At 33.3% G+C, this 23,088-nt stretch overlaps 2 protein-coding genes, 1 long non-coding RNA gene and 1 pseudogene across 8 annotated transcripts; all 4 read left to right on the top strand.

The window, feature by feature from the left end:
- Positions 1-3,195, top strand: LOC101214983 (protein CLMP1). Its single transcript, XM_004145379.3, has one exon. The coding sequence runs from the start codon at positions 316-318 to the stop codon at positions 2,647-2,649; it is 2,334 nt and encodes a 777-aa protein (XP_004145427.1). The 5' UTR covers positions 1-315; the 3' UTR covers positions 2,650-3,195.
- Positions 3,196-10,060: 6,865 nt separating this feature from the next.
- Positions 10,061-11,978, top strand: LOC116402589 (callose synthase 5-like). Of its 5 annotated transcripts, XR_004215043.1 has the most exons (5): positions 10,061-10,163; positions 10,250-10,335; positions 10,513-10,565; positions 11,366-11,450; positions 11,531-11,978. XR_004215043.1 is itself a non-coding variant. In XM_031882098.1 (3 exons), the coding sequence occupies exons 1-3, from the start codon at positions 10,552-10,554 to the stop codon at positions 11,717-11,719; spliced, it is 288 nt and encodes a 95-aa protein (XP_031737958.1). In that variant the 5' UTR covers positions 10,537-10,551; the 3' UTR covers positions 11,720-11,978. The 5 variants fall into 5 exon arrangements, 2 of the variants coding, with proteins under 2 accessions (XP_031737961.1, XP_031737958.1); XR_004215042.1 differs by lacking the exon at positions 11,366-11,450 and having other exon boundaries at positions 11,531-11,865; XR_004215045.1 differs by lacking the exons at positions 11,366-11,450; positions 11,531-11,978 and adding an exon at positions 11,164-11,358.
- A 4,274-nt stretch (positions 11,979-16,252) lies between these two features.
- LOC116404438 lies at positions 16,253-17,468 on the top strand (annotated as a pseudogene).
- Positions 17,469-20,333: 2,865 nt separating this feature from the next.
- LOC105436358 lies at positions 20,334-22,048 on the top strand. 2 transcript variants are annotated; one of them, XR_970236.2, is made up of 3 exons: positions 20,334-20,517; positions 20,729-20,875; positions 21,881-22,048. It is a non-coding gene; the product is annotated as an uncharacterized LOC105436358 (long non-coding RNA). The 2 variants fall into 2 exon arrangements; XR_004214054.1 differs by lacking the exon at positions 21,881-22,048 and having other exon boundaries at positions 20,729-21,069.
- Positions 22,049-23,088: the final 1,040 nt, after the last annotated feature.

A 23,088-nucleotide genomic window follows, 5' to 3' on the forward strand; every position in this document is an offset into this window, starting at 1 on the left:
CCCATCCTCCTCTTCTATCTAGGGTTTTCCCTCACTCAACTTTCTCGCCAACAGTTCTCTTTTTTCTACCAACACCTCGCTATCTAACTTCTTTTTTTTTTTACCTTCACCCAATTCGATTCGCTTACTGGGGGGTTTCCCAAATAATCCGCTTCTGTAAGTTTGCTTCCTTCTTTCTTCGAGAAATCTTGCAATTTCTTAACTTTTGTTTTCTTTTCTTTTTTGTAATTTGTTGTCTGCGTTTGAATTTTTTGCGTGTTCGGTAAGTGGGAGAGGGTTTTTCTTTCTTTTCTTTTTCTTTGAGTTTTTATCTATATGGGGAAATCTGGGTCTAGAAAGAAGAAGGGTGCTTCCAGTCATGCTTCTTCCGCTGTTAATTCGACTCCAATTGCTAATGGTGGTGTTGATTTGGATTCTTCTATCTTTTTGAAAAGAGCCCATGAGTTGAAAGAAGAGGGTAATAAAAGGTTCCAGAATAAGGATTATGTTGGTGCTCTTGAGCAGTATGAAAGTGCACTTCGTCTTACCCCTAAAACTCACCCTGATCGAGCTGTGTTTCATAGTAATAGGGCGGCTTGCTTGATGCAAATGAAGCCAATTGATTATGATACTGTTATTTCTGAGTGCACTATGGCCCTCCAGGTCCAGCCTCGATTTGTTCGTGCCCTCCTTCGTAGGGCTCGTGCATATGAGGCCATTGGGAAGTATGAGTTGGCGATGCAGGATGTGCAGGTCTTGTTGCTTGCTGATCCTAACCACCGAGATGCTCTTGATATTGCTCAGCGGTTGAGAGCTGCTGTGGGACCTCGCCAAGAGGCTCAACAGGACCTTCAGAGCCGCCCGTCACCTGCTGCTTTAGGTGCCTCGGCGGTTGGTGCTCCAATTGCAGGCTTAGGTCCATGTTTGCCTACTCGACCGGTTCAGAAGAAGGCAGCAGCCTCCATTGGGGGTGCCACAGTACTTCTAAATAGTAAACTAGAAAAGCATCAAGGGGTTATACCTATGGAAAATGGCCCAGCTGAACCCAAATTGCAATTTCCCAAAGTAGTCTTGAAGCCTTCAAGTGGACCTGCAAAGGCTCCTAATGTAAGTGAAGATAAACTGAAGGAAGATTCACTTTCTTCTTTGTCATCACATGCTCAAAGTCTAAACCAAGAACCTAAGGTTCAGTTGAGGTCTTTGAAGCTTGTCTATGACCATGACATAAGGCTTGCCATGATGCCTGTGAATTGCAGATTCAAAGTGCTTAGAGAGATTGTGAGCAAACGCTTTCCCTCGTCAAAATTTGTTTTGATCAAGTATAAGGATGCAGATGATGATCTGGTGACAATAACCTGTACAAGTGAACTTAGACTGGCGGAGCTTTGTGCTGATAGCTTTGTTCCTAAGGATGCTGAAGTAGATAAACCTGCTTCACTTGGAATGCTTAGATTGCATGTTGTAGAGGTGAGTCCTGAGCAAGAGCCACCTTTGTTGGAAGAAGAGGATGAGAAACCTGTCGAGAGTGAAGAATCCAAGGGAGATGATAGTGGGCATGTTTCACCTCTTGGGGAGTCTATGGCAGAAGCTACCGATTCTGAAAATGATAAGATAGAGAAAGAAGTTCTGAAGGAGAAAGTAGGAGATACGGAAGATCCTGAGTGTAAGGAAGTTGAGATGGATGATTGGTTATTTGAATTTGCTCAACTTTTCCGCACCCATGTTGGTATTGATCCAGATGCTCATGTAGATTTGCATGAGCTTGGGATGGAGCTCTGCTCTGAGGCTCTTGAGGAGACAGTTACTAGTGAAGAAGCTCAGAATCTTTTCAACAAGGCAGCATCAAAATTCCAGGAGGTTGCTGCTTTAGCTTTCTTTAACTGGGGTAATGTTCATATGTGTGCTGCAAGGAAACGCATTCCTCTTGATGAGTCATCTGGAAAGGATATCGTGGCAGAGCAGCTTCAAACTGCTTATGAATGGGTGAAGGAGAAGTACACTCTTGCAAGAGAGAAATATGAAGAGGCACTTTTGATCAAGCCTGACTTTTATGAAGGTCTATTGGCCCTTGGCCAACAGCAGTTTGAAATGGCTAAACTTCACTGGTCTTTTGCTCTAGCTAAGAAAATAGACCTTTCAAGTTGGGATTTTACAGAAACACTTGAGCTTTTTGACAGTGCAGAGGAGAAAATGAAAGTAGCGACTGAGATGTGGGAAAAATTGGAAGAGCAGAGAGCAAATGAGCTAAAAGATCCAACTGCAAGCAAGAGGGAAGAGTTGTTGAAGCGACGAAAGAAACATGCAGGCGGTGCAGACAATGAAATGCAGGGAATAGGTGGTCAGCATGAGGTTTCAGCAAATGAATCTGCAGAGCAAGCAGCTCTAATGAAATCCCAGATCCATCTATTCTGGGGCAACATGCTTTTCGAGAGGTCCCAAGTTGAATGTAAAATAGGGACAGGAGATTGGAAGAAGAACCTTGACGCTGCTGTAGAGCGCTTCCGACTTGCTGGAGCTTCTGAGGGTGACATTTCTGTTGTTTTGAAGAATCATTGTTCTAATGAGAATGCTTCAGAGGGCGATGATAAGAAGAGTCTAAATATAAAAGGCAACGTGAATCAAGCAAAGGAAGTTTTCATTAAAGAAGTCAATGAAGTATCATCTGGGTAGCTGATAGAAATGATGCTACCATAACATTATACGACGATAGTGTTGAAACCAATTGCTTAAATTCATTACAACGAACCAAAGAAAAGAAATCACATTGTTTCCGCCAGGCATTAGGATGACTCCTTTCAATGGATGCTGGATGCTCAATACACGTAGGAGCAATGTGTAGAGTTCATTGGGGCAGGTTATGAATTCCCAATGGTAACTTTCTTGATTATTTCACAAGTAATCAAATAATTTGTCTGCCAGATTGATGATATTTATCTTGAAGAAACGAACTGATTCTGGTTTTGCCTCGACTTTTTTCCATTTTGTGGTAAGGTTTTGTTTGGATATATTAATATATTTTTTCCTCTATATTCTTAATGAGCTTGTCACTTCATGTAATATCATAACTTTGGCTGTGGCTGTGGCCGTGGCTGCAACTGGAAGGAGGATGGTTTTGGTTATTTTATGAGGTTTTTTGGTCATATCAGACAATATGTAAAAGCTTTCACCTTTATATTTTCTATCACAACAGTCAACAGTCTTGAAATTATGGTTCAATTGGTGGGTGTTGTTTTAATGGCTAACTGTGTGATGAAATGAAGGAATGTATCGTACCATTCACATATATTAAGGTAGTTCTGTCAGTTGGGATGAGGGCTCTTGGAATGCAGATTCTTGGTAAATGGATTTTTCTAGTGAAGAATGCTATTGATCGTTACTGCATTTTTCATTTTATTTATTATTCTTTAAGATTTAAATGGCAGTCAGCATCTATCTTTCTTTCATCTACAAAAGATGTCTTAAAATTGGAAAAAATAAGTATCTATACCTATTCTGTGCTTGTTCTTATAATTTGAATTTCATCTAATAGTAAAATAAGAGAGCCAAATGAAAAATAGGTATTTTTTTAAACTAATGAAAGGTGATCTTTTGCTTATGTATCACAAAGGTTAAGATTATCCCTCTAATAAGGTCATCGGAGCTATAAGAACGTCATCGTAGCTCCGACCTATACAGATGCATTTTTCCTCTCTTTTCGTTATTTTGCAACATTTTCTCTCTTTTTTTTCTTTCTTTTTCTTCTATTCTTATTTCACCCGTTTTCATCATTTCTTTCTTTTTCTACGATATTTTTATTGCGTATTAAGTATTAAGCTTCGAATGGCGAGTATCTATTATATAATATGAAACATAGAGCATCAGGCTTTGAGCATTGTGCATCGAGTAGCGTTCTCAGTTGCATGTTAGGTGATTTTTATAGGTAAAATAGTAAATTCACAAGGTATTGACGTAAACGTGTGAATAGTTTTTAGAGACAAATTAGAAGATTCACAAGGTGTTGACACAAGCATAATAACACTTATTATTCACTTTTCAAATCTAGGCAATTTTTCATTTAGGCCTCCAAAAATCACCTATTTCTTAGGAGCTCAAATGATTTTTGGCCTATTTTTGGAAAGTGAATGAAAAATGACATTCTCCTCGAGTCAGCACCATGTAAAATTATCCATTTTTATTTAAATTCGCACATTCTAAAGCCTCTCGCTCTTCATTGCAGGATGCCTATTCCTCGTTATACGAAGTATGATACTTGTTGCATGTCTTAATTAAACATTTAACATTATTTCAATAAAAAAACTTAGCTACACGATGCAGGATGCTCGTTACAAGTTACAAGATAGTCGATCCCAACCCTTTCTTGTTTGCTTAGATTATACATTTAATGCGATGGTACAAAAGCCACGATTAAGAGAAAATTTCTAACAATTGACACAATACGATCTAATCAAATTAGTTAAAAGTCATTTTGTAAACATACAATACAAACTGTTCATTATTATCAAACACATACATAAACCCACATTCAGCCCTTCTAACAACACAAGCTAAATTAGGTGTCCGCGACAAACTCGTCATCAATAGGAAATCCTCCTTCGTGAATCCACAATGATTCCATTCAAATCGAACGTTATCCCATCACTCCTATCGTTCTTCACCTCTCTCAGTAAAATGTAATGCACCAATGGTCTATTCAATATTATGTCTATGTCCAAAAATGGCCAAAATACTGTCTTATTGAATAGAACACAAGTTGAGTAGAAGTGAGCTTCTCTTCACAATCTTGTTCCTCGCTACTCTTTACACTGAACGTGATGCAATCTAATCGATGTTAATATGCATACTAACCAAACCACTAAGTGCACACTATATGATACTCGACACTCGGCACTCGTTATGCTTGACATTATTGAAGCCAGGTTCCAATCGCAAGCCCTTGTTTCCTTTAAAGTGGATGAAGTGGAAAAATGTGCGAAAAATTATACGAATGGATATTAAACCGTGTAGAAAAAAAGTGAAATGTGTATGATTTGAATATCGAGTGTCGAGGATTGAGATAGTCACATGCATATGAGCAAACAAAGTTCAAACATATGAGTTTCTTACCTGGTGAAGAAAAAACCAGCTAGAAAACAATTTCAAACCGAAGAAGATAAAACAAAATACAACGAGTCAACGGGCGAAAAGTTTTATCAGAGAGAGAAAGAGCAAGAGTTGTGAGGTAATTGTAAGAAATGAGTGATGAATTTTTAAGTATACATGTTTTAAAACATAATTAATGACTATCGAGAATCACATACCGAGTTAATTGTAATGTTCTTACCTTCATATTTTCATAGCTGAGAGGCTTACATCAATGAATACATTGCATTTTTATTCACTATCATTCTATCATTTCTTTATTGTTTATCTTGTTGAAGTGTTATAAGTTGTTTAAGCTTGTGATAAGTGCTTGATAAGAGGTTTTTAATTACTTATAAGGTTCATCGCGTTTAGCTGAGCTTGACTCCATCACTTGGCCAAGCGTTCGTCGCCAACTGCTCGAGAGAGTAATTAGCAAGAACATAATTAAACACACGCAAAAGGGAGTTTGGAAACCAACTCCATTTTGGCATATGATCTCCATCATTTATATCCCGAAAGGAGAAAATTTGTGGTGTCTTGGCACCGAGAGTTTGCCAACCTTAAATAGAGAGACAATGTGACTCTTACAAGTAAGAAAATCTAGATAGTTATTGTCTAATCTATCTCTATCATTTGTATTCCAAGAGGCGAATAAGTGTGTTGTTTAGGCACTGAGAGGTTGTTTGCTTTAATTAGAAGATGGTAAAGTGATGTATGTCTATTACATCAGGGACGCCACACTTAATCGCCTACAACGCAGAGACCTTCATTCACATTTTTTTAATACAAGTTAGTTCACATTCCATAAGCATGTCATTCCATGCCACCTTCTACCGATAAATAGTAGAATTAATACATCATACTGTATAGATATTTACATCTGTCTGGAGAAGAAGTAGATATTGTAGCTAAGCTAGATAGAAATTTTATGTATTTGACCTCGACTTACCCAGGAAACCTCTCGCTTCGCTTACACTTAGGCAAGCGAGAGAAAAACTTTTATTCAATGCAGATTAAGTAGTTACGCGTGGAAAGGATGTGCACCTTTTATTGCACGGATCCTCGCTTAGAGACATAATGAGCATATTGCATGTGATGATTATGTCTCATTGCAGTGTAGTCACAAACTTAGAACCTCAATGATACATGAACAAGCTCATTATTAATCGGATTTGCATGGATATGCTTATCCCATTGATTCTGGGAAGTGAGGTTTGGGATAGAATTAGTAAAATGACAATCCATCCCACATGTACGTTCGAAACCCAACAACCCAAGCAGTGGAGGAGGGGGTTTGGAGACATTTTTGCCTAAGTTGAATGTTAATTACTTGTGTTGAAGAATAGTTAGTTTTTGATGCATTTGCCTAGTTAGTTTGTTCATTCTTATTACCATTGAAACTAATTGAATTTGTTGAACTTGTATTTACTCTAAGTGTATACTACTTCTAAGTCGATGAATGAGAAAGAGGAAGACTATTTTCTGGGTTGATCGCAGTTGAATGTGATTAGAAGAAAAAAGATGGATGTATATATTACGATGAGAATAGTTGAAACTTTTCTATCTTATATGTGTATGGTTACTTTAGCTTCCAATGTTATAAAACAATTAAAGTCTTTTAATCTGTTTTAATTTGAATGAAATTTAAACTTCTCACGAAATGTATTTGAATGTGTAATGGATTATTTTGATTGTACTATTTTGGTTCAAGTTTGATCAGACTATGAAAAATTAGAATTACAAATTTAATTATTTTTAAAGAAAAATAGATCAACTGTCGATCAACGGTTGTGGATGATTAATTCTTGTCGATCTTTTCAAACTTAGTTCAGTAACGTGAAGTCAGAAAGGTTGAGAAATAGAACCATTTGATTTGAATTCTTCTCAATAGTAATGGGATGATCACCTTGGGATGATCCTTTTGTTGATAGATGTTCTTATTGTATAGACTCTAAAGGATTGGAACCAACTATTTAATATCTACATTCAGAATTCAATTATTATATACATTATTAATATGATCCTCTGTGGGAACTATCTGTAACAAAGAACTTGTAAGATGAATTTGATTATAATACAGAGATTCATTCTTTTTTAGCCTGCTTCATCTTAATTGTTATTGGTACAAAGTTAGGTCTTGGTCATCTAAGTGAGGATAGTATTTCTCCGTAACGTTTTGAAAAGGAAAATTGTAACGGGTGACTATTCAAGTTTAGGAATTTGCAAGATTGTTACACGTTTTTTTCATTTTGCAGATATGGTAAAAAACAAGTATAACTCAAGTGACATACCTGATATACACTTGAATATATTTGATATACCAGAGACACATATTTATATACATATAAATGTTGAAAATGATAAAATAATAAATATTTTTAATTTAATGTCAATTAAGTAAATATGGCAAATGTCATTTGAGTAAATGAAGCATTGTGATAATTTTGTAAAAAAGTTGGTCTTTATCAACTCTTTTATCAATTTTTTTGGGAGACCATTTGTGGCAATGAATGAGTTATTATAGTCATAGGTTATTATAGTTGAGTTAAAATAGTTTGTGTCTCGAGTGTAGATTATTTTAGCTTCAGTTATAATAGTATGCATTGTATTTTATATTTTCTTTTTCCAATCATTTAACAAAAAAATCAAATAAATATTTGGTATATCAAGTGTGTATCAAATGTATATCAAGTGTATATCCAAGATTATTAAATGTGTACCAAATATTTACCAAATGGATATAACCAAGGTTATACCAAGTGCATCAACTGCCTATTAGAAGGATATCTAGTATATATCACAAGTGTGTATATTAGTGAAGTAATGTATCAAGTGCCACTACAATAATTTTGCTAAATACCGACGCACGAGTGCGTCACCATTCATCATAAATGCGTTGGTGAAGGCTTCCATGATGCCAAAAGTCATGTCGACAACGATGTCGCAAATAACGCGTCGTAAGAAGCAATGACGACGCATCAAACAGATGACGTCGGTATAGGCCTTATGTCGACGCATGATATGTTGACACGATCAACACATCAGTCTAACATTATGTCGATGGTATTTCAGCGCGTCGACATTGCCGCAACGTTGACACCACTGTTGAAATCGACGATGTGGCATCGCTCAAAGCGATCACGACGACGAGTCGTAATAAACAATCATTTGGGACGCCATTTCTGCTTGAGCGAAAGGTTTCACCACCATTTAAAAAAAAATTAATAGTTTAATACTTATATTTTCATAATCCAATTCCATTAAATTTGATTGAAATTGATTGTAGAACAGCTAACGTAAAATTAATAAGACATAAAAGCAAAGAATATATATTAAAATTAATTATAATATTTGAAAAAACCCTAATTACAATAAACCTAAACTAAAATCAAAATGACCAAAATCTAATCTAAGCGGAGTCCTCCCAAGATTTTCAACCTACAATGACACGAAATTAATTAAAGTATAAATATATATATCATCACAAAAAAAAAAAAAAATGAAAGAACGACGTAAAAGTTTGAAATTACTTACATTAAATGAAGAAATCAAGGTTCTCTATTTGATCGATCAATAAGTTTCACAATCATCTTCCTCATTTCTGCCATTTGTCGTTGGCTTTCCTCGTGTCGCAATCTATTTTATTCTTCTGCTTTCGCAAGACGAGTTGTTAGCTTATCAACCCACTTGGTACGGTATTCACATCTCGCTCGTGGACTAATGCAACTGAGGAAGAACTGCCAGTAGTGTGTCGGGAACTTTAGCCTGGGGTCCCAACCAAGAGCCTCTTTGAGTAGCCCGATTGTCTACCTAACACTGTCTCACATATCTCCATCAAATAGTGGTTGAGAATCCTTTGCAGTGGGCTGGGGCTGGATGGCCAGCATTTGACTATGGAATAAAATTTTGATTGATTAATATAAGTTATAAAAAGGCGTGTAAATAAAATGTACGTACAAAATGAAGACAAAAAGCATAATAGAAACATACATGAGCCTCTGCAGCCGCTAGCGAAATAAAATGGCCATCCGAGCAGATGTTTCCTTGAACAACTCCCCTCGGTCGACAGAACCCTTTTCCTACGACGTCGTCTATCCCAACTCATTATCCTGCATTGGGATAATCCCAAATTCTTGTAGTGTGGTGGAATGCATCAAGTATATATCTAATGTATAACATGAGTCAGGTTTATATTTTTGACCATTTTTTCAAAAGTAAATAAGTTTGTACTATTGGCCCAATTTCATAAACTTATTTGGCTAAAAATGCAAGAGGTAGAAATTTATCCAACAGACCACATTCCTTCCTATACATTAGAAGTCCATTAATGTATAAAATAATTAAAAAAAAAAAGATAAAAACAATAAGATCATTAATAAATGTACAAACTTCACTATTGAAGTTGAGTTATTAAACACGAAGTTGGTGAGGTAAACACCTTCTCGATCCGAGTAGGTGGGATAAACTATATATTAGCTAGCCACTCATGTCTCAGATTTTCTAGTTACAATTATATTATTCATATTTTTCAACTATTATAATTTATAATTAACTACAATGTCACTATTTCAAATCCTAAATTATTATAATATTTATTACTTTTTTTATAATAATGTTTACTATTTTTTACCTTTAATCTATTTTTCACTTTAATTTGTTACAACATTTACTATTTCCTACCCATTGTAAATTTTTCACTTTAATTTGTTACATAATATTACTATGTCGAACTATTTTGGTTCCTAAGCTTTTAGGATGTCTAACCTATCATGTCTTAGAGTTTAAAAGTAATACACATCCTGACAAGTTTTGGAATCAAAATGGACTAAATGAAATCAACTTAAAAATTGAAATTCTCAAATAAAATAGAACCAAACACACAAAAATTTAGAAGATAAGATAATAATTAAATCAACTAACAAAAGAAACTTACAAATGAATCTAATCATCGAAAATGTTATATGGGTCCTCGAAAATGTTCTGCTCAGTTTTCCTGATAATTTATGTTCCAGACTTATGATGGAATGATTATTGGAGAACATTCTAGGGAATCAGATCTAGATGTAAGTTGAGAACTTTATGTTTAGACTTTGGATCGAAGTTGTAATTTCTACTTGATTTACATGGTAAGCAGTTTTCTTTTTTCTAGGTTAATCTTGTAAGAACTAAAGAAAACTTACCAATATCCGTTCTGCTTGCAAAGATGAAAACATGAAGCTATCTCCACCTCGACTTGTATGTTATTTCTACATTGAGTTCCAATTGTATATATTTTAGTGTTATTGTGAATCCAGTATCCAAGATGTAGAATTCAGTTCTAGAACGTCAGGACACGAGTAGGCTGAAAAGCTTTATTATCTTTTCCTAAGTATGATTACTCACACTAACATCTAATTCTAAACTTAAATGCAGAGATGAGTCTTGAAGAAGCGATAGGATACGTTGCATCTGATGAACTTATTAAGGTAGTTTATGATTTATTCATTCAAATTGTCTTTCCCAAGGTCAATATAGCCCCTTTATGTTCACTAAAGATGTTGCAATTAATTCACGATATTGCATTTGGGTAAATTTATGCTTTATTAAGGTAGTTTATGCTTTATTCATTCAGCAATGGAGTTGGTGCCATGTTTATGCAATCCAAAGGGACTTAATTTACATGATGTCTAAGGAATTAGCCTTTTAGTTGAAAAATGTAGTCTCATATTTCCGAACTATACTTAAGTCCTCTTCTCCTAAGTTATTGTCTGCTTTGTCAGACATCTTTCTAAAGTCTACAAAAGATGATGGTTATTTGCAGGCATGCCTCTATTGGTTGAAAAATGAAAACTTGTTCTTTTGTGATAGGTTGACTTTGTTATTAGTTAGGTTACTTCAGTTGTTGGTTCATAAGCATATTGTGGTAGTTACTGCTAGTTGTCTTGTGTATATGTTTGCACTTCATCCATTTCTTTTAATGACTTTTGCTTCTTCTATGTCTTGGAGTTCTTTTGTTTCGTATGGGCTAGGGTATTTTGTATATTCTATATATTCCAATACTAGTTCTATTTGAACTATTTGCAGCCCACAATTGGTGAAATTTCTTCAATATCAGATAAAAGTATCTTGTCAAATCTCTTGGGGAAGACAATAAAGTTAGAAACAGAGGATTAGGAGACACACCCATAGAGTTTATTAGAACTCTTGCCTAAAAATTAGAATTCTTCATTCCAAGCATCCTTCCAATTATAATTTTAAAACTAAACTAAATTTTCAAATGAAACAGGGAGATGGATCTCTTGCTAGTTCCTTATTCCTCAGATCCCAGCCTAAAAATAATCCAAAGGCCTCCCTTTTTACTAGCCAGCAAGGTCAATATAGCCCCTTTATGTTTTCTTTTAATTTTTAGGCATACTTATAGCAACTGTTAACAATTTTTCTACTGCTACAGATTCCAATAGCATTGGATATGGCTGTTGAATTTCGATCCAGAGATTCTGACCTATGGAAGCACATTTATGCAGATGAGTACATGAAATGTGAAGTGATAGAGTGTTGTGAATCTTTAAAAAATGTCCTGAATGTTCTGGCAGTTGGAGAAAATGAGAAAAGGTTTCAAGCTAACATTCCTACTTATTGAACCAAACATCATCAAATAATCATAGTTCTTTCGTTTTTGTCAGTTGCAGTTTTTTTTTTTTTTTTTTGTCGACTTTGACACTTGAACAAGTTTTTTGTTTTTATGAGGATATATTAAGAATCTTGCTTTTAAGGCTTCCTCTTTTCTCTCTCGCTTTATTTAAATGATAGTAAATTGTTCAAATTAGTTTATTACAACAATGATTTGTATGTAGTTTCATTTATAATGTCAATATATCAAAATTCTTGATTAATGTCAATATATAATGTCATTCTCAGCTACATTATTGTCATTCAAATTGAGAAATTTGCAACAGAAAATAAATGACGTAATAAATGAATTTGTGACAGTTATTAATTGTTGTCAATCCGAAAACGATGACAGTTGTTTAATAAAATAAATTGTCATGATTGCCCTATATGTGACAGGAAAAAAATGTCGTCAATAGTAAAACAATGACATTTTTATACAAAAAACTGTCGCGATTAACATATTCATGACAATTAAAAAATGTCGCAATAAATGAATTTCGATATTTATTTAACCGTCGTTAATACACAAATGATGATAGTTATTTGTTGTCATAAAATAAAATATGACAGTTATTTGACGTCATTGAATTCTGATTAACGACATTTATTTCATGTCATAAAATAACTTATTGCGACAGTTTTTAAAATCTATCATCGAAGAACTTTCCATGACTCCCGCTTCTATGACTGAAAATAATTGTCGCGAATTTCGTTTACGATAGTAAATAACTGTCGTCGTAGACCACTTTTCTACTAGTGATCTTTTAAAGTTCTCCCACAAGCAGTCCAAGGACATTATTGCTTGAAAAGAGATGCACATACACACACATGACAATCTCCAAGTAAGTAAGTAAATCTTAAAGAGGTCTCCCTCAATTTAAGAATTTGAAAGGAAATATAGAATATTAAAAAAAAAAAAAGTAAGTAAGAGTTTAGTTTTAATTCCTAACATAATTTGTATATTTTAAACAAAAGTTATCTCTATGCTGGGAATCAAGGAAAGGATTATTATTTATTCTGATAGTTCACTTTTGTTTGATTTAAAGTTAGTTATTTGAACATTTCAGATAAAATACAAAAGTTATCATTTGCTGCAGCAAGAAATTTAAAAGTAAGAGATGCAGTGTGGAAGCTGGAAGCAAAGAACAGAACAAATCAAAACAAGTTTCTTTTACTTTTAAAGCTTGCTATATGAATAAAACTAAACAAAATTTTGATAACTAAACTCACAAACACAACTAATTATAACCAAACAAAATTTTGAAAACGTATAATAAAATGTTTAAATTCTAACTTGGGTCCCTTCGGATTTCGTTCCTTTTATTCCTTAAATTTTCAAATTTTCGTTTTAATTAGTCTCTAAACATTCGAAAAGTTTTTATTTTTGTTCAATAATTAAATTTGACGACGTTGATATAAAGGAAATTGAAATTAGACATAAATTTCAAACGAATGGAAAAGGTAAATTCTTTTAAGAATATTGTGAAGGATTTGAAGGGAAAAGGGGAGAAATACGGTGGAATGGAACCTACATTTGAGTTTGACGAGAAAAGAGCAGGGAATACAATTCTTTATTTGTTGAAGAAGCAAAGGAAAATGTTTATATGAATATTTGTGAATGAACACAAACATCTCTTTAAAAAGAAAAATACTTACGTCCGTAACGCCAATGTTTGATCATCCTACCAAATTCGTTTTTAGAATATTAAATCTATTTTATGTCTGTATGAGAAAAGTGGGATATACGAAATGGGTCAACAAAATTAATAAATTGATTGGCACTTGAGTGAACTACACAAATATAGGAGTATTGATCGTGGATATAGATAACGGGTTCATTCCAAATTAAGATTGAGATCAAGAGGAGAGGAAAATCAGGATCATGGATTTTTTGATGACAATGATAGAGCCTTACAGGGCAGTGATAAAAGAGGAATGGAAGAAAGTGAAGGAAGAATTAAAAGACGAGACGAAGATTGTATTTCCAATGACAGCGAGCAGGGACACGGTGTTGCATTTGGCAGTGTACAGCGGAGGAGAGGAGCCATTGAGAACATTGCTGGTGGGGATTTTTGAAATGGACGAAGCGTTCTGGAGGAACAGTGCCGGAAACACGCCGTTGCATGAAGCTGCAACGGTGGGAATCTGGCTGCGGTTAAGCTGTTAGTTGAGTACAAGAAAGAAGATCTTGTGGCGGAGAATATTTACGGAGAAACTCCTCTATTTAGAGCAGCAAGATGTGGACATCTTGAGATTGTTAATTATATATTAGAAGACTGTGAAGATTTCTTCTCTCGGTGTTCAAGGCATTGGACTAATAGGAAGGGTAATCCCATCATTCATGCTGCCATCCAAAGCCAAAAATTTGGTGAGAGATAGTCTTGTTTTTTTGGTTCTAAACATAAACATGCACTCTTTCCTCTGGGAAGTAATTAAAAAATAGTTATGAATTAATTGAGATTTGGTTTAATTATTACAGATGTGGTTTTGAAACTGACTGAATTCGATAAGTCGCTGTTGGAAATGACGAATCTAGAAGGCAAAACGGCTCTTCATGTATTGGCCAACATGCCATCTGCTTTTCAAAGTGGATATCCCATGAAGTTCTTTGAATCAATTATCTATAATCGTAAAACCCAAAACCCTTCCTTCTAATTAACTTCTCCTTCAATTTCTTTCCTTAAAACTTCACATTTTTCAAATTAAAATGATATATGATGTGATTAATTTGTTCTGTGTTATGACAGTGCTTCCTACTCAGGACATCTACAATTATAAGTATTCAAATTTTGGATCTTCCAACAATGATCCTAATGGCTATTCTAAAAGCTCTATTATTCAAAATAAGAATGAAGATTTAGAAGCTGGAATTAGCAACTCTCAAATTCCACCTAAATTTTGCCATTCAAATTGTTGTAAGTTTTTCTTGTTTAAAGAGTAAAACTTGACTAATCATCTTTTTTTTTTAATTACGATTTTGAACAAGGTAATTGTTTTAAATAAAAACGATGGAAAATACTTTCAAATATGTCACCACCTAAGTGATAGATGATAAAAATTTATTAACAATTATGATCACTGTTACCTATCACTATTATCTACTAGTGCGAAGGAGTAAGTTTTTTATAATTGTTAATATTTTTTTCTTTGGTTTTGCTATATGAGAAAATCACTTTTACATCCATTAATAGATTATTACAAATCCTTCACTGGCTTTATTTAAACTTCTATATTTTAATTTTCAATTAAAAAATTAAATTTAATTAAGGTTAGCTCTGATAAATAGAACAAACGTGTAAAATATTTATAGTCCGTGTCACCAATTGTAAAAAAGTTTATGAAATTTACCATTTTTTAAAAAAAATTCAAATTTGTTTTTCCTTATCTTCATCATTCTTCTCTTCTTGCGATTTTTTTCCTTTTCATTTTCATGTCTTTTTCTTTCTTCGATAATTTTTTCATATTTTTGCTTGGTTCAAAATCATGTGCTAAATATAAAGGATGGTGAAAAAGAAAACCATAAGCATATTGGATTGGCAAATGTAAATTTTGATAAAATGACTATCCGATCAAATCTAAACAATCGTGTGTCAAATATAAACGATCACATATAAAAAAAAAAATGGTTTAGATTTTGCTACAAAAATTTAAACGGCCAAATTTATACTACTAAATGTGTGCCAAAAAAATATTGAAAAAAATGGTTGATTTTTCTAGTGAAATCTAAGCGATCAATATTTTTTGAATATTTTATTGTAAGTGCGTGCGTTTTTCTGTTTTCAAAATTGTTATATGGTAAATATTTTGGTGGGTTCCTATATTTTTCCAAACATTTCTCACTTTCTTTTATTCTTAATGAAATCATTCTCTTTCAAAAGAATTGAGAATTTATTTCTCTTAATTGAACTTTTTGATAAAAAAAAAAAAAAAAAGGGTAAATTTCGGTTGAATGCAAATCAATCCCATAAAAAAATTAATGGGCACTAATAAATATGTGTAATGTTGCATTGCAGGGCTATATTTCTTACACTTTTTGACATGCTTGTTTTGGAGATTCATCTTCTTTGGTATATCTCTCTTCTATTCAAATTTTGAAATTTGCAAATTGTATTTTTAATTTGTCCAAATGTTAGGTCATTTACTCTTAAATTTATTCCTCAAAATTATATTCAATTCAAATTATTTAATTAAATAATAAGAATTAATAAATTTCCCTAGAGTATAAATACAATAAGAGAATTATTGGTTATCAAAATTCACGTACAACTTTTGCCTAGCAACAATTTTAAAGAATTGTTAATGCAATGAAATCTATGATGACTGACAAATTGTATGGTTATTGGCCAACAATTTATATTTGCAACTATATATATAAAGAAAAAGAAATCAACAGCGATTTAAATTTAGGATATATTGAGATTTCATCCAAATGAAATTAGATTTGAGTAGAATTGAATAAAATAAAATTGAAAGTAGGAAGCAAATTAAATAACAAGTCGTGGAAGTTATATGTAAGACACTAATTAGAATCTGTCCTCCATAGGATGGCCACAATGGAAAGAATTTTATGAGAAAAAGCAGCAACACAAATTAGCCCTAACCATCACAAAGATGCTTGCTCACATTGATTTTTCATGGACTCAAACCCAACCTATACTGGAAAACATCGAAGTCGACTCCGTCGGTACCCATCATCCGAACGATAGCGGCAAAGGCAGAGACCTCAACATCGATATCTTAAGAACCCACCCATCGTCTGAGAACAACCAAGGAGAAGATGGAGATATCGAGTATTACGACCACCACGAAACTCCTCTTCTCCTTGCTGCTGCCAACGGAATCATCGAGATCGTCCAACAAATCGTCGAAGTTTACCCTCAGGCCGTTGATTACGTAGGCATAACAAAATTGTAGGCATAACAAGGCATAACAAAGTTGACGCCTTAGGATTCACCGCACTCCACCATGTAGGCATAACAAAATTCTACCGTGGCGGGTACCACGGCCCTGCTTTACAACTCCAACATGAACTCAAATGGTATGAGCGTGTACAATGTCACATCCCTGCCCTTTACAACATGCACCACAACAAAATGAAATGGACGGCTTGTGAGTTCTTCTACAAGACACATGAGAAAATGCTCAACGATGCCGAAGAATGGCTTAAGAAAACCTCCGAGTCTTGTTCTGCTGTCGCAGTTCTGGTCGCGACTGTCGTCTTTGCCGCTGCCTACACTGTCCCTGGCGGACTCAATAGCAAGACTGGCTCCCCTGTTCTCCTTACTGAACCTATATATATTGTGTTCACAATCATGGACATTATCGCACTAGCCACAGCACTAACGTCAGTGGTTCTGTTTCTTTCCATTCTAACATCTTCGTTTAAGATGGAAGATTTTCTACACACATTGCCGATGAAACTCTCGATTGGATTCCAGTTGTTGTTTTTCTCAGTGGCGAGTACAATGATGGCATTCGCATTGACGATTGTGTTGACAATAAAATCGAAGGAGATGAAGTGGACGATGAGTTTGTTATATATTGCGACATTTCTTCCGGTGACCATGTTTATTATAATTCAACTACCTTTGTATGTGGAGTTGGTAAAAAATATATGGAGTTATCGCCAAAATATTTTCAAGTTTCTTCCCATGGGTTTTCTTGCTTTGTTTTGGGAACTTCCTTCCAAACTTTTGAGGTATAGGAAATTTGTTTGATATATTAGGTATCTATATTTATGAATAAAATGTTCAAATTTAATTTCTTATTTAATCATTGCTTTGTTATTTTTAAGTTCACATCATCTATTCAATTTTAATTCTCTTTTTGAAAAATAATAAATGTAGATTCAACTGTACCAAATTTCTGTCAGATTTTTGGAGATAGATTTTAAAGTGAAATAATTAGATGACACATTAGCTACATAATTAATGTCTGGTTAGACTTGACGAGTGTCAATAATTAAAATGTATGAAGATTATGGTTCCTATCAATGATACAAAGTTCCACGGAGTAGGACTCGAATTTACATGTCTATCAATATTTGCAAAAAAAAAAAAACCATTGAACAAATACCTCGAGCCACTTAGGCTTAGAATGGATGTTGGACCCCATAGATCCGAATTGATGTAGTCTCGAATTCCTTTAGTTATATGTTGTGCTTTGGTGAAGCTTTGTTTCCTTGCTTTGCCTAGAACATTGTGTTCACAGAAAGACAATTTATTGCATATGTCTTGAGCCAGAATGTCTTGCTTAGATAGGGCCTCCAGTCTCTTCTGGCTTATATGAGACCGTTTTTTATGCCAAATGTCAGCCTCTGTTAAGTTTAGAGATAATACAGTGTTTGTTTCCTCTATCATTTCAACCCCTTTTATTATAAACATATCATTTACCTTTTTCCCAACCAATACTTCTTTAGGTCCCATGAAAATCGGGAGGACTCCACCTTTTCCTTTGTATTCGCATCCTACAGAGTCTAGCATTCCTAAGGAGATTAAGTTTCTTTTAACGTGAGAGACAGGTCTTACATTTCTAAGGAGTTTTACAGTCTCATGCTTTAGTTTCATGGTAACTGATCTAATTCGAAAAATGTTGCAAGCATTATTATTTTCCATGAACACAGACTCTCCATTGATTTCCTTATAGGTATTGAACCGTGCTCTAAAAGGTGTCATATGGTAGGTGCATTCTGAGTCTAGGACCCAATCATGTTTTCCTAATGGGTTAACATGATTGGCTTGGTCTAAGGTTGATGTCAAGGCATCAGTTTAGGTAAATGAACTTTCTACTATATAGGCTTCTAGTTGTTTTCCTTTTGAATCATTTTTTATTTATTTTTTCTTTTAAGGAAAACACTATTGTATTACGTGTCCCTTCTTTTTACAGTATTTACACTTCTTTTTTTTGTTTAGCTTTCTTATCTTCGTAAGAAAAAAGTTTGCTACTGTTTTTACCTTGATTGTTTTGGAATTTACCTTTGACAAACAAACCATCTCCACTTTGATGTTCGTTATGAGATGACTGTATTTTCAATTCTCTGGTTTTGAGGGCTAATATTATGACATCTGTTTTAACTGAGTCTCTTCCATACTTTGGTGGATTTTTCACTTCTTTGTAATCCTTAGGTAGAGAATTTAGGAGAACGAATGCCTCATTTTCATCACTGAATTTGTCTTCAAGACTTTTAAAGTTTGAAACTATTTTCTTGAACTCAGCTAAGTTGTCTGTTAAGGTTTTAGAAGGATTCATTTTATATGTGAAGAATTTTTTCCTTAGATACATTTTGTTTGGGAAATCTTTTGTGACATATAGACTTTCTAATTTCTTCCAAACTTTATGGTTGTCTCTTCTTCTAGTACTTGCTTATAACATTGTCACTAAGGTTCAGTATTAGAGTACCATAGACATTTAATTCAATTTCTTCTTTTTGTGTTGCTTTGAGTGTTGTTGAAATTTCTGACGGATCTAAAAGGGCTTTGTGAGCCTTTTGTTGTCCTAGCAAGACCTTAATCTTTGCTTTCCATAAGACAAAGTCTCCTTTTCCATCGAACTTCTCGATTTCTACTCTTGCCCTGCCATTTTCAGGTCTGTCTTTCTTTAATTTCCTCTAAGATTCAGTTTCTTGAAATCAAGATTCTCTCTGATACCAATTTGTTGGACCTCTCTTTGTGGTCTTTGTTCCGATCTCGTTCAGATACGTCTATGTGTTTGTTCGCGAAACCACCAATCTTATCTAAATTGTCTGTTCATCTGCTCGTCTGCTCTGACCGTTCATCTCTCCGTTCATTTAGCATAGTTGCACGTCATAATCCACTGATCCTGTCTATTTGTCTGCTCTGATTGCACATCTCTCTGTTTGTCTCTCTGTTCATTTAGCATCAACCATGTTCTTGAGAAGACGAATCGACGGCTACAACCATAACTGGGGAAATGTATGAAACAACTAGGAAGTGAACATAAAGAAGAAAAAGAAATCGTAGTACCTGTTCTTCCTTGGGCGGAGAAAACCGTGTAAAAGGATTTGAGGATAAATGTTTTGTTTAGAAGAAAAAATCATGCACGAGGTTTGGTATCACATCTGTGAAGAAGAAGAGTTGTGGAAAAATGAATTTGTTGAAATTTGGGAAAGAAAAGAAAAAATTTGGGGAAAAAAGGAAAATTTGGAGATATGAATGGAAGAAAGAAAAGAAAATTTGGGGATAAATTTTTTTTTTCGAGAATATGGGAAAAATTATTTAGAAATAGGTAATTCTTGACATTTAAAAAATGTCAATTAAATAAATATAAATTTGACGCTTTTAACCTGTCAAGTATTGATTTTTTTTAAAGAAAAACTATGCATTTTTTTCACTTTTTCGTTATTCTTGACATTTTTTTCATTTTACTTAAAGAAATATGCTTTTAACCTGTCAAATGTTTATAGGTTATGCGATTCTCAAGTACTGATTAAAGAAATAGAATACAAACTTTATTACTTGAAGAAGTAAAGAAACTAACAAGAAGGGAGCGGCCCCAATTTTAAGTACACATTTATGTATGTGTATATATTATAAAGAGTTAAGGCGTATAAGTAAATTATTACTGAAAAGAGAAGAAAGATGGAAAATGGAAGAGATGAAGAGGGGGATGTTCAAGATGACTCGAAGTGTTGCAGAGCAGTGATTAAAGAACAATGGAAGAAGGTGGCGGAGGAATTTAGTATGGAAAAAGAAGCTGCCTTCATTAAAGTTTGTGGTGACGAGCAACAACGATTTAGCGTTAAATTTGGTGGCGTATACTGCGAATTTAATTCAAGATTCATTTCAGAACCATATGTTTTAGGATTTGGTTCCTCAATTTCAGTTTCATTTTTTGGTTCCATTTTAATTACTATTTTACATTCTATACATTTAAAGTAATTAACACAAGTTCAATCACTTATTAAATATTTTTTAAAAAAATTTAAACATCTAAACAACCACATTATTTTGAATTGCAGATTTGGTTTGGGAAGTTGATAGATTTTGATGAGTCGTCGTTGAAGATGAACAATTCACAGGACGACTTGGCTCTCTTCATGAGCTAATAGAACGAGCTTTGAGTGTTGATTCTCTATGACATTAGTAGAACCATTTATCTAATTTGTGTAAGAATTCTCCCTTTCTTTCTCATCCCTTATCTTGACAAAAATTATTCTAAATCACATAACTATTTTATCTTTATAAATTTAGAAAAATATTACAATCTATATCGGGTAGACTACGATACATTAATATAAACTCCTTCAGGATAGATGGTAATATTTTTCTATAATTTTGTAAATATTTTGAGTTTATTTTACTATATTTTCAGATAGATATAACTAATTATTAGTTACATATATTTAATTTAGGAAAAATTACAAAAAAAAAAAAAACAAATAGAAAATTTGACAAAATATTTGCCACATATAACAAAATTTCATAATTCTATCGATAATAGACGTTGATATACACTAATATGCTTGATAGAATCCAAAATTTTGCTATAACTTGTAAATGTTTTAATTTATTTTGCTACTTTTATAAAGATGTCATTGCAAAAATAGCAAATTTAAAAGCGGATAACCTTATGATTACCGTCTGATAGCTTTTCGATAGTCCTGTGATTACCGTCTGATATTACAAATTTTGTCATATTCGCAATATACAAAAAAAATAGATGTCAATAGCGATTTTTTTAAAATACTTTTGTTATTTGATGCAATTTTTCTTTTATAAATGTCGGCTTTATTTAACTAATTATAAGTTAAATCTATTTATTGTTAGTTATTATAATAATTAATAATCAAACATTTATTATTGATTAAATTAGAAGTTAAATCTATTTATTTTGATGAAACAGTAGGTTGATAAAAAAGAAAAAAAGAAATGGACTTCTAAAATTTGGATTAAGAACATAAGGTGGTTGTTAGTCATGCTTAAATCTTTTATATTATGTTTAATTTATTTAATTTTATGTTAGTTAGGCTTAGCTGCTACCAATTAAGTTGCACATTTAAAAATAAACTATGTTCTAATTATAGAGCTCACAATTTCAATATCTAATTTTCATAACTTTGGATCTTTTGATCGTGATAATTCAAAAAGTTATTTCTCTCTGAAATTTTCAGACAAATGAAGATATGCAAGCAGGATAGGATCATCATGGATGAGTTTGTAATTTTATATATAATCTAAAATTCACGTTTGAATCAAGCGTTTTGGACCCGTTTTGTAATCTATAACTTATTCACATGGTGATAATTTTCAATCCAATCGTTTTTCTCACTGTTTTTACACTTCACGATCTCATTTCTTTTCTATCTTTGATTACTCATACGTTCTAATGCACTTCTATGATTCATTAAGTAATCTTAGTTACATTCCTAACTCTTGAAACGACGTCTTAATTTTGTCGTCTGTAACGACCCGAATTTTTCATAACCAAATTGGGTCAATTCTGATCTAATTATCTTAACTTTCTAAAATTAATAGTGGAAACATAAACCAAACAATTTTCATATGGCTGATCATAGGCCTTTCTTGTAGTTCGTCAACTTGCCCTTCTTTTTACATTTGCTTGAAAAAATTAAACATAGTAAAATGGTGAGTATAAAAATATCAATAAGGGACTCACTACAAATCTCATTAGGTGAACTGTTCAATTTCCATTAAAATTAAGGTACCTTATATCATAATAGTGTTGTTATCCCAAAGGAATACACATGGTCTGGTGATCTCTCAGGAACACTTATCGATCTAGTGATCCCATAGGAGCATATATTAGACAGAGCAATCTAATGTTTTCATCAGACCATACATGAATCATGATAGACTAGTGGTCCTGTCAAACACACACAATTATAATAGTTGAAAGGTGTTGATCACGAGGGATAACGTACATGTAGGATACATAACCTAACAGACACCATCAGTCCATGAATCATGTCATAGTAAAAATAAACATGGCATGAAACATCAGTCATAATAGTCTATAAGCATATAATTCAAACATGCATAAACGTCACATAAGATCAGCCAACAACTCTTAAATACTCATCTATGTTTTTTAGCCATTGTCAATGCATAGTTAGTAGATACATGCAACACTCTTAATTTTTTATTCGAAGGTTCAGTAGTAGAATCTCGTACCTAAGATTTGCTAAAAGAAAATCTTTGGTTGACAATTAATTTTTCCAATTAAAACAGATCCTAAACAATCATTTTTAACAATAGCAAAATAAATTAAAATATTTATAAGCTATAACAAAATTTTGGATTCTATCAATTGTAGTTTTCTATCACTATAACATATCAATGACTATCAGTGATAAAATTT

The sequence above is a fragment of the Cucumis sativus genome, chromosome 1 (genome assembly GCF_000004075.3).
Source record: "Cucumis sativus cultivar 9930 chromosome 1, Cucumber_9930_V3, whole genome shotgun sequence".
NCBI classification, from domain to species: Eukaryota; Viridiplantae; Streptophyta; class Magnoliopsida; order Cucurbitales; family Cucurbitaceae; genus Cucumis; species Cucumis sativus.

Coding starts and splice junctions, on each gene's coding strand:
- LOC101214983 (XM_004145379.3), top strand. CDS start 316: ATGGGGAAATCTGGGTCTAGAAAGAAGAAGGGTGCTTCCAGTCATGCT.
- LOC116402589 (XM_031882098.1), top strand. Junction 11,451..11,530: donor CCTTTTTACTAGCCAGCAAG/GTCAATATAGCC, acceptor CTACTGCTACAG/ATTCCAATAGCATTGGATAT.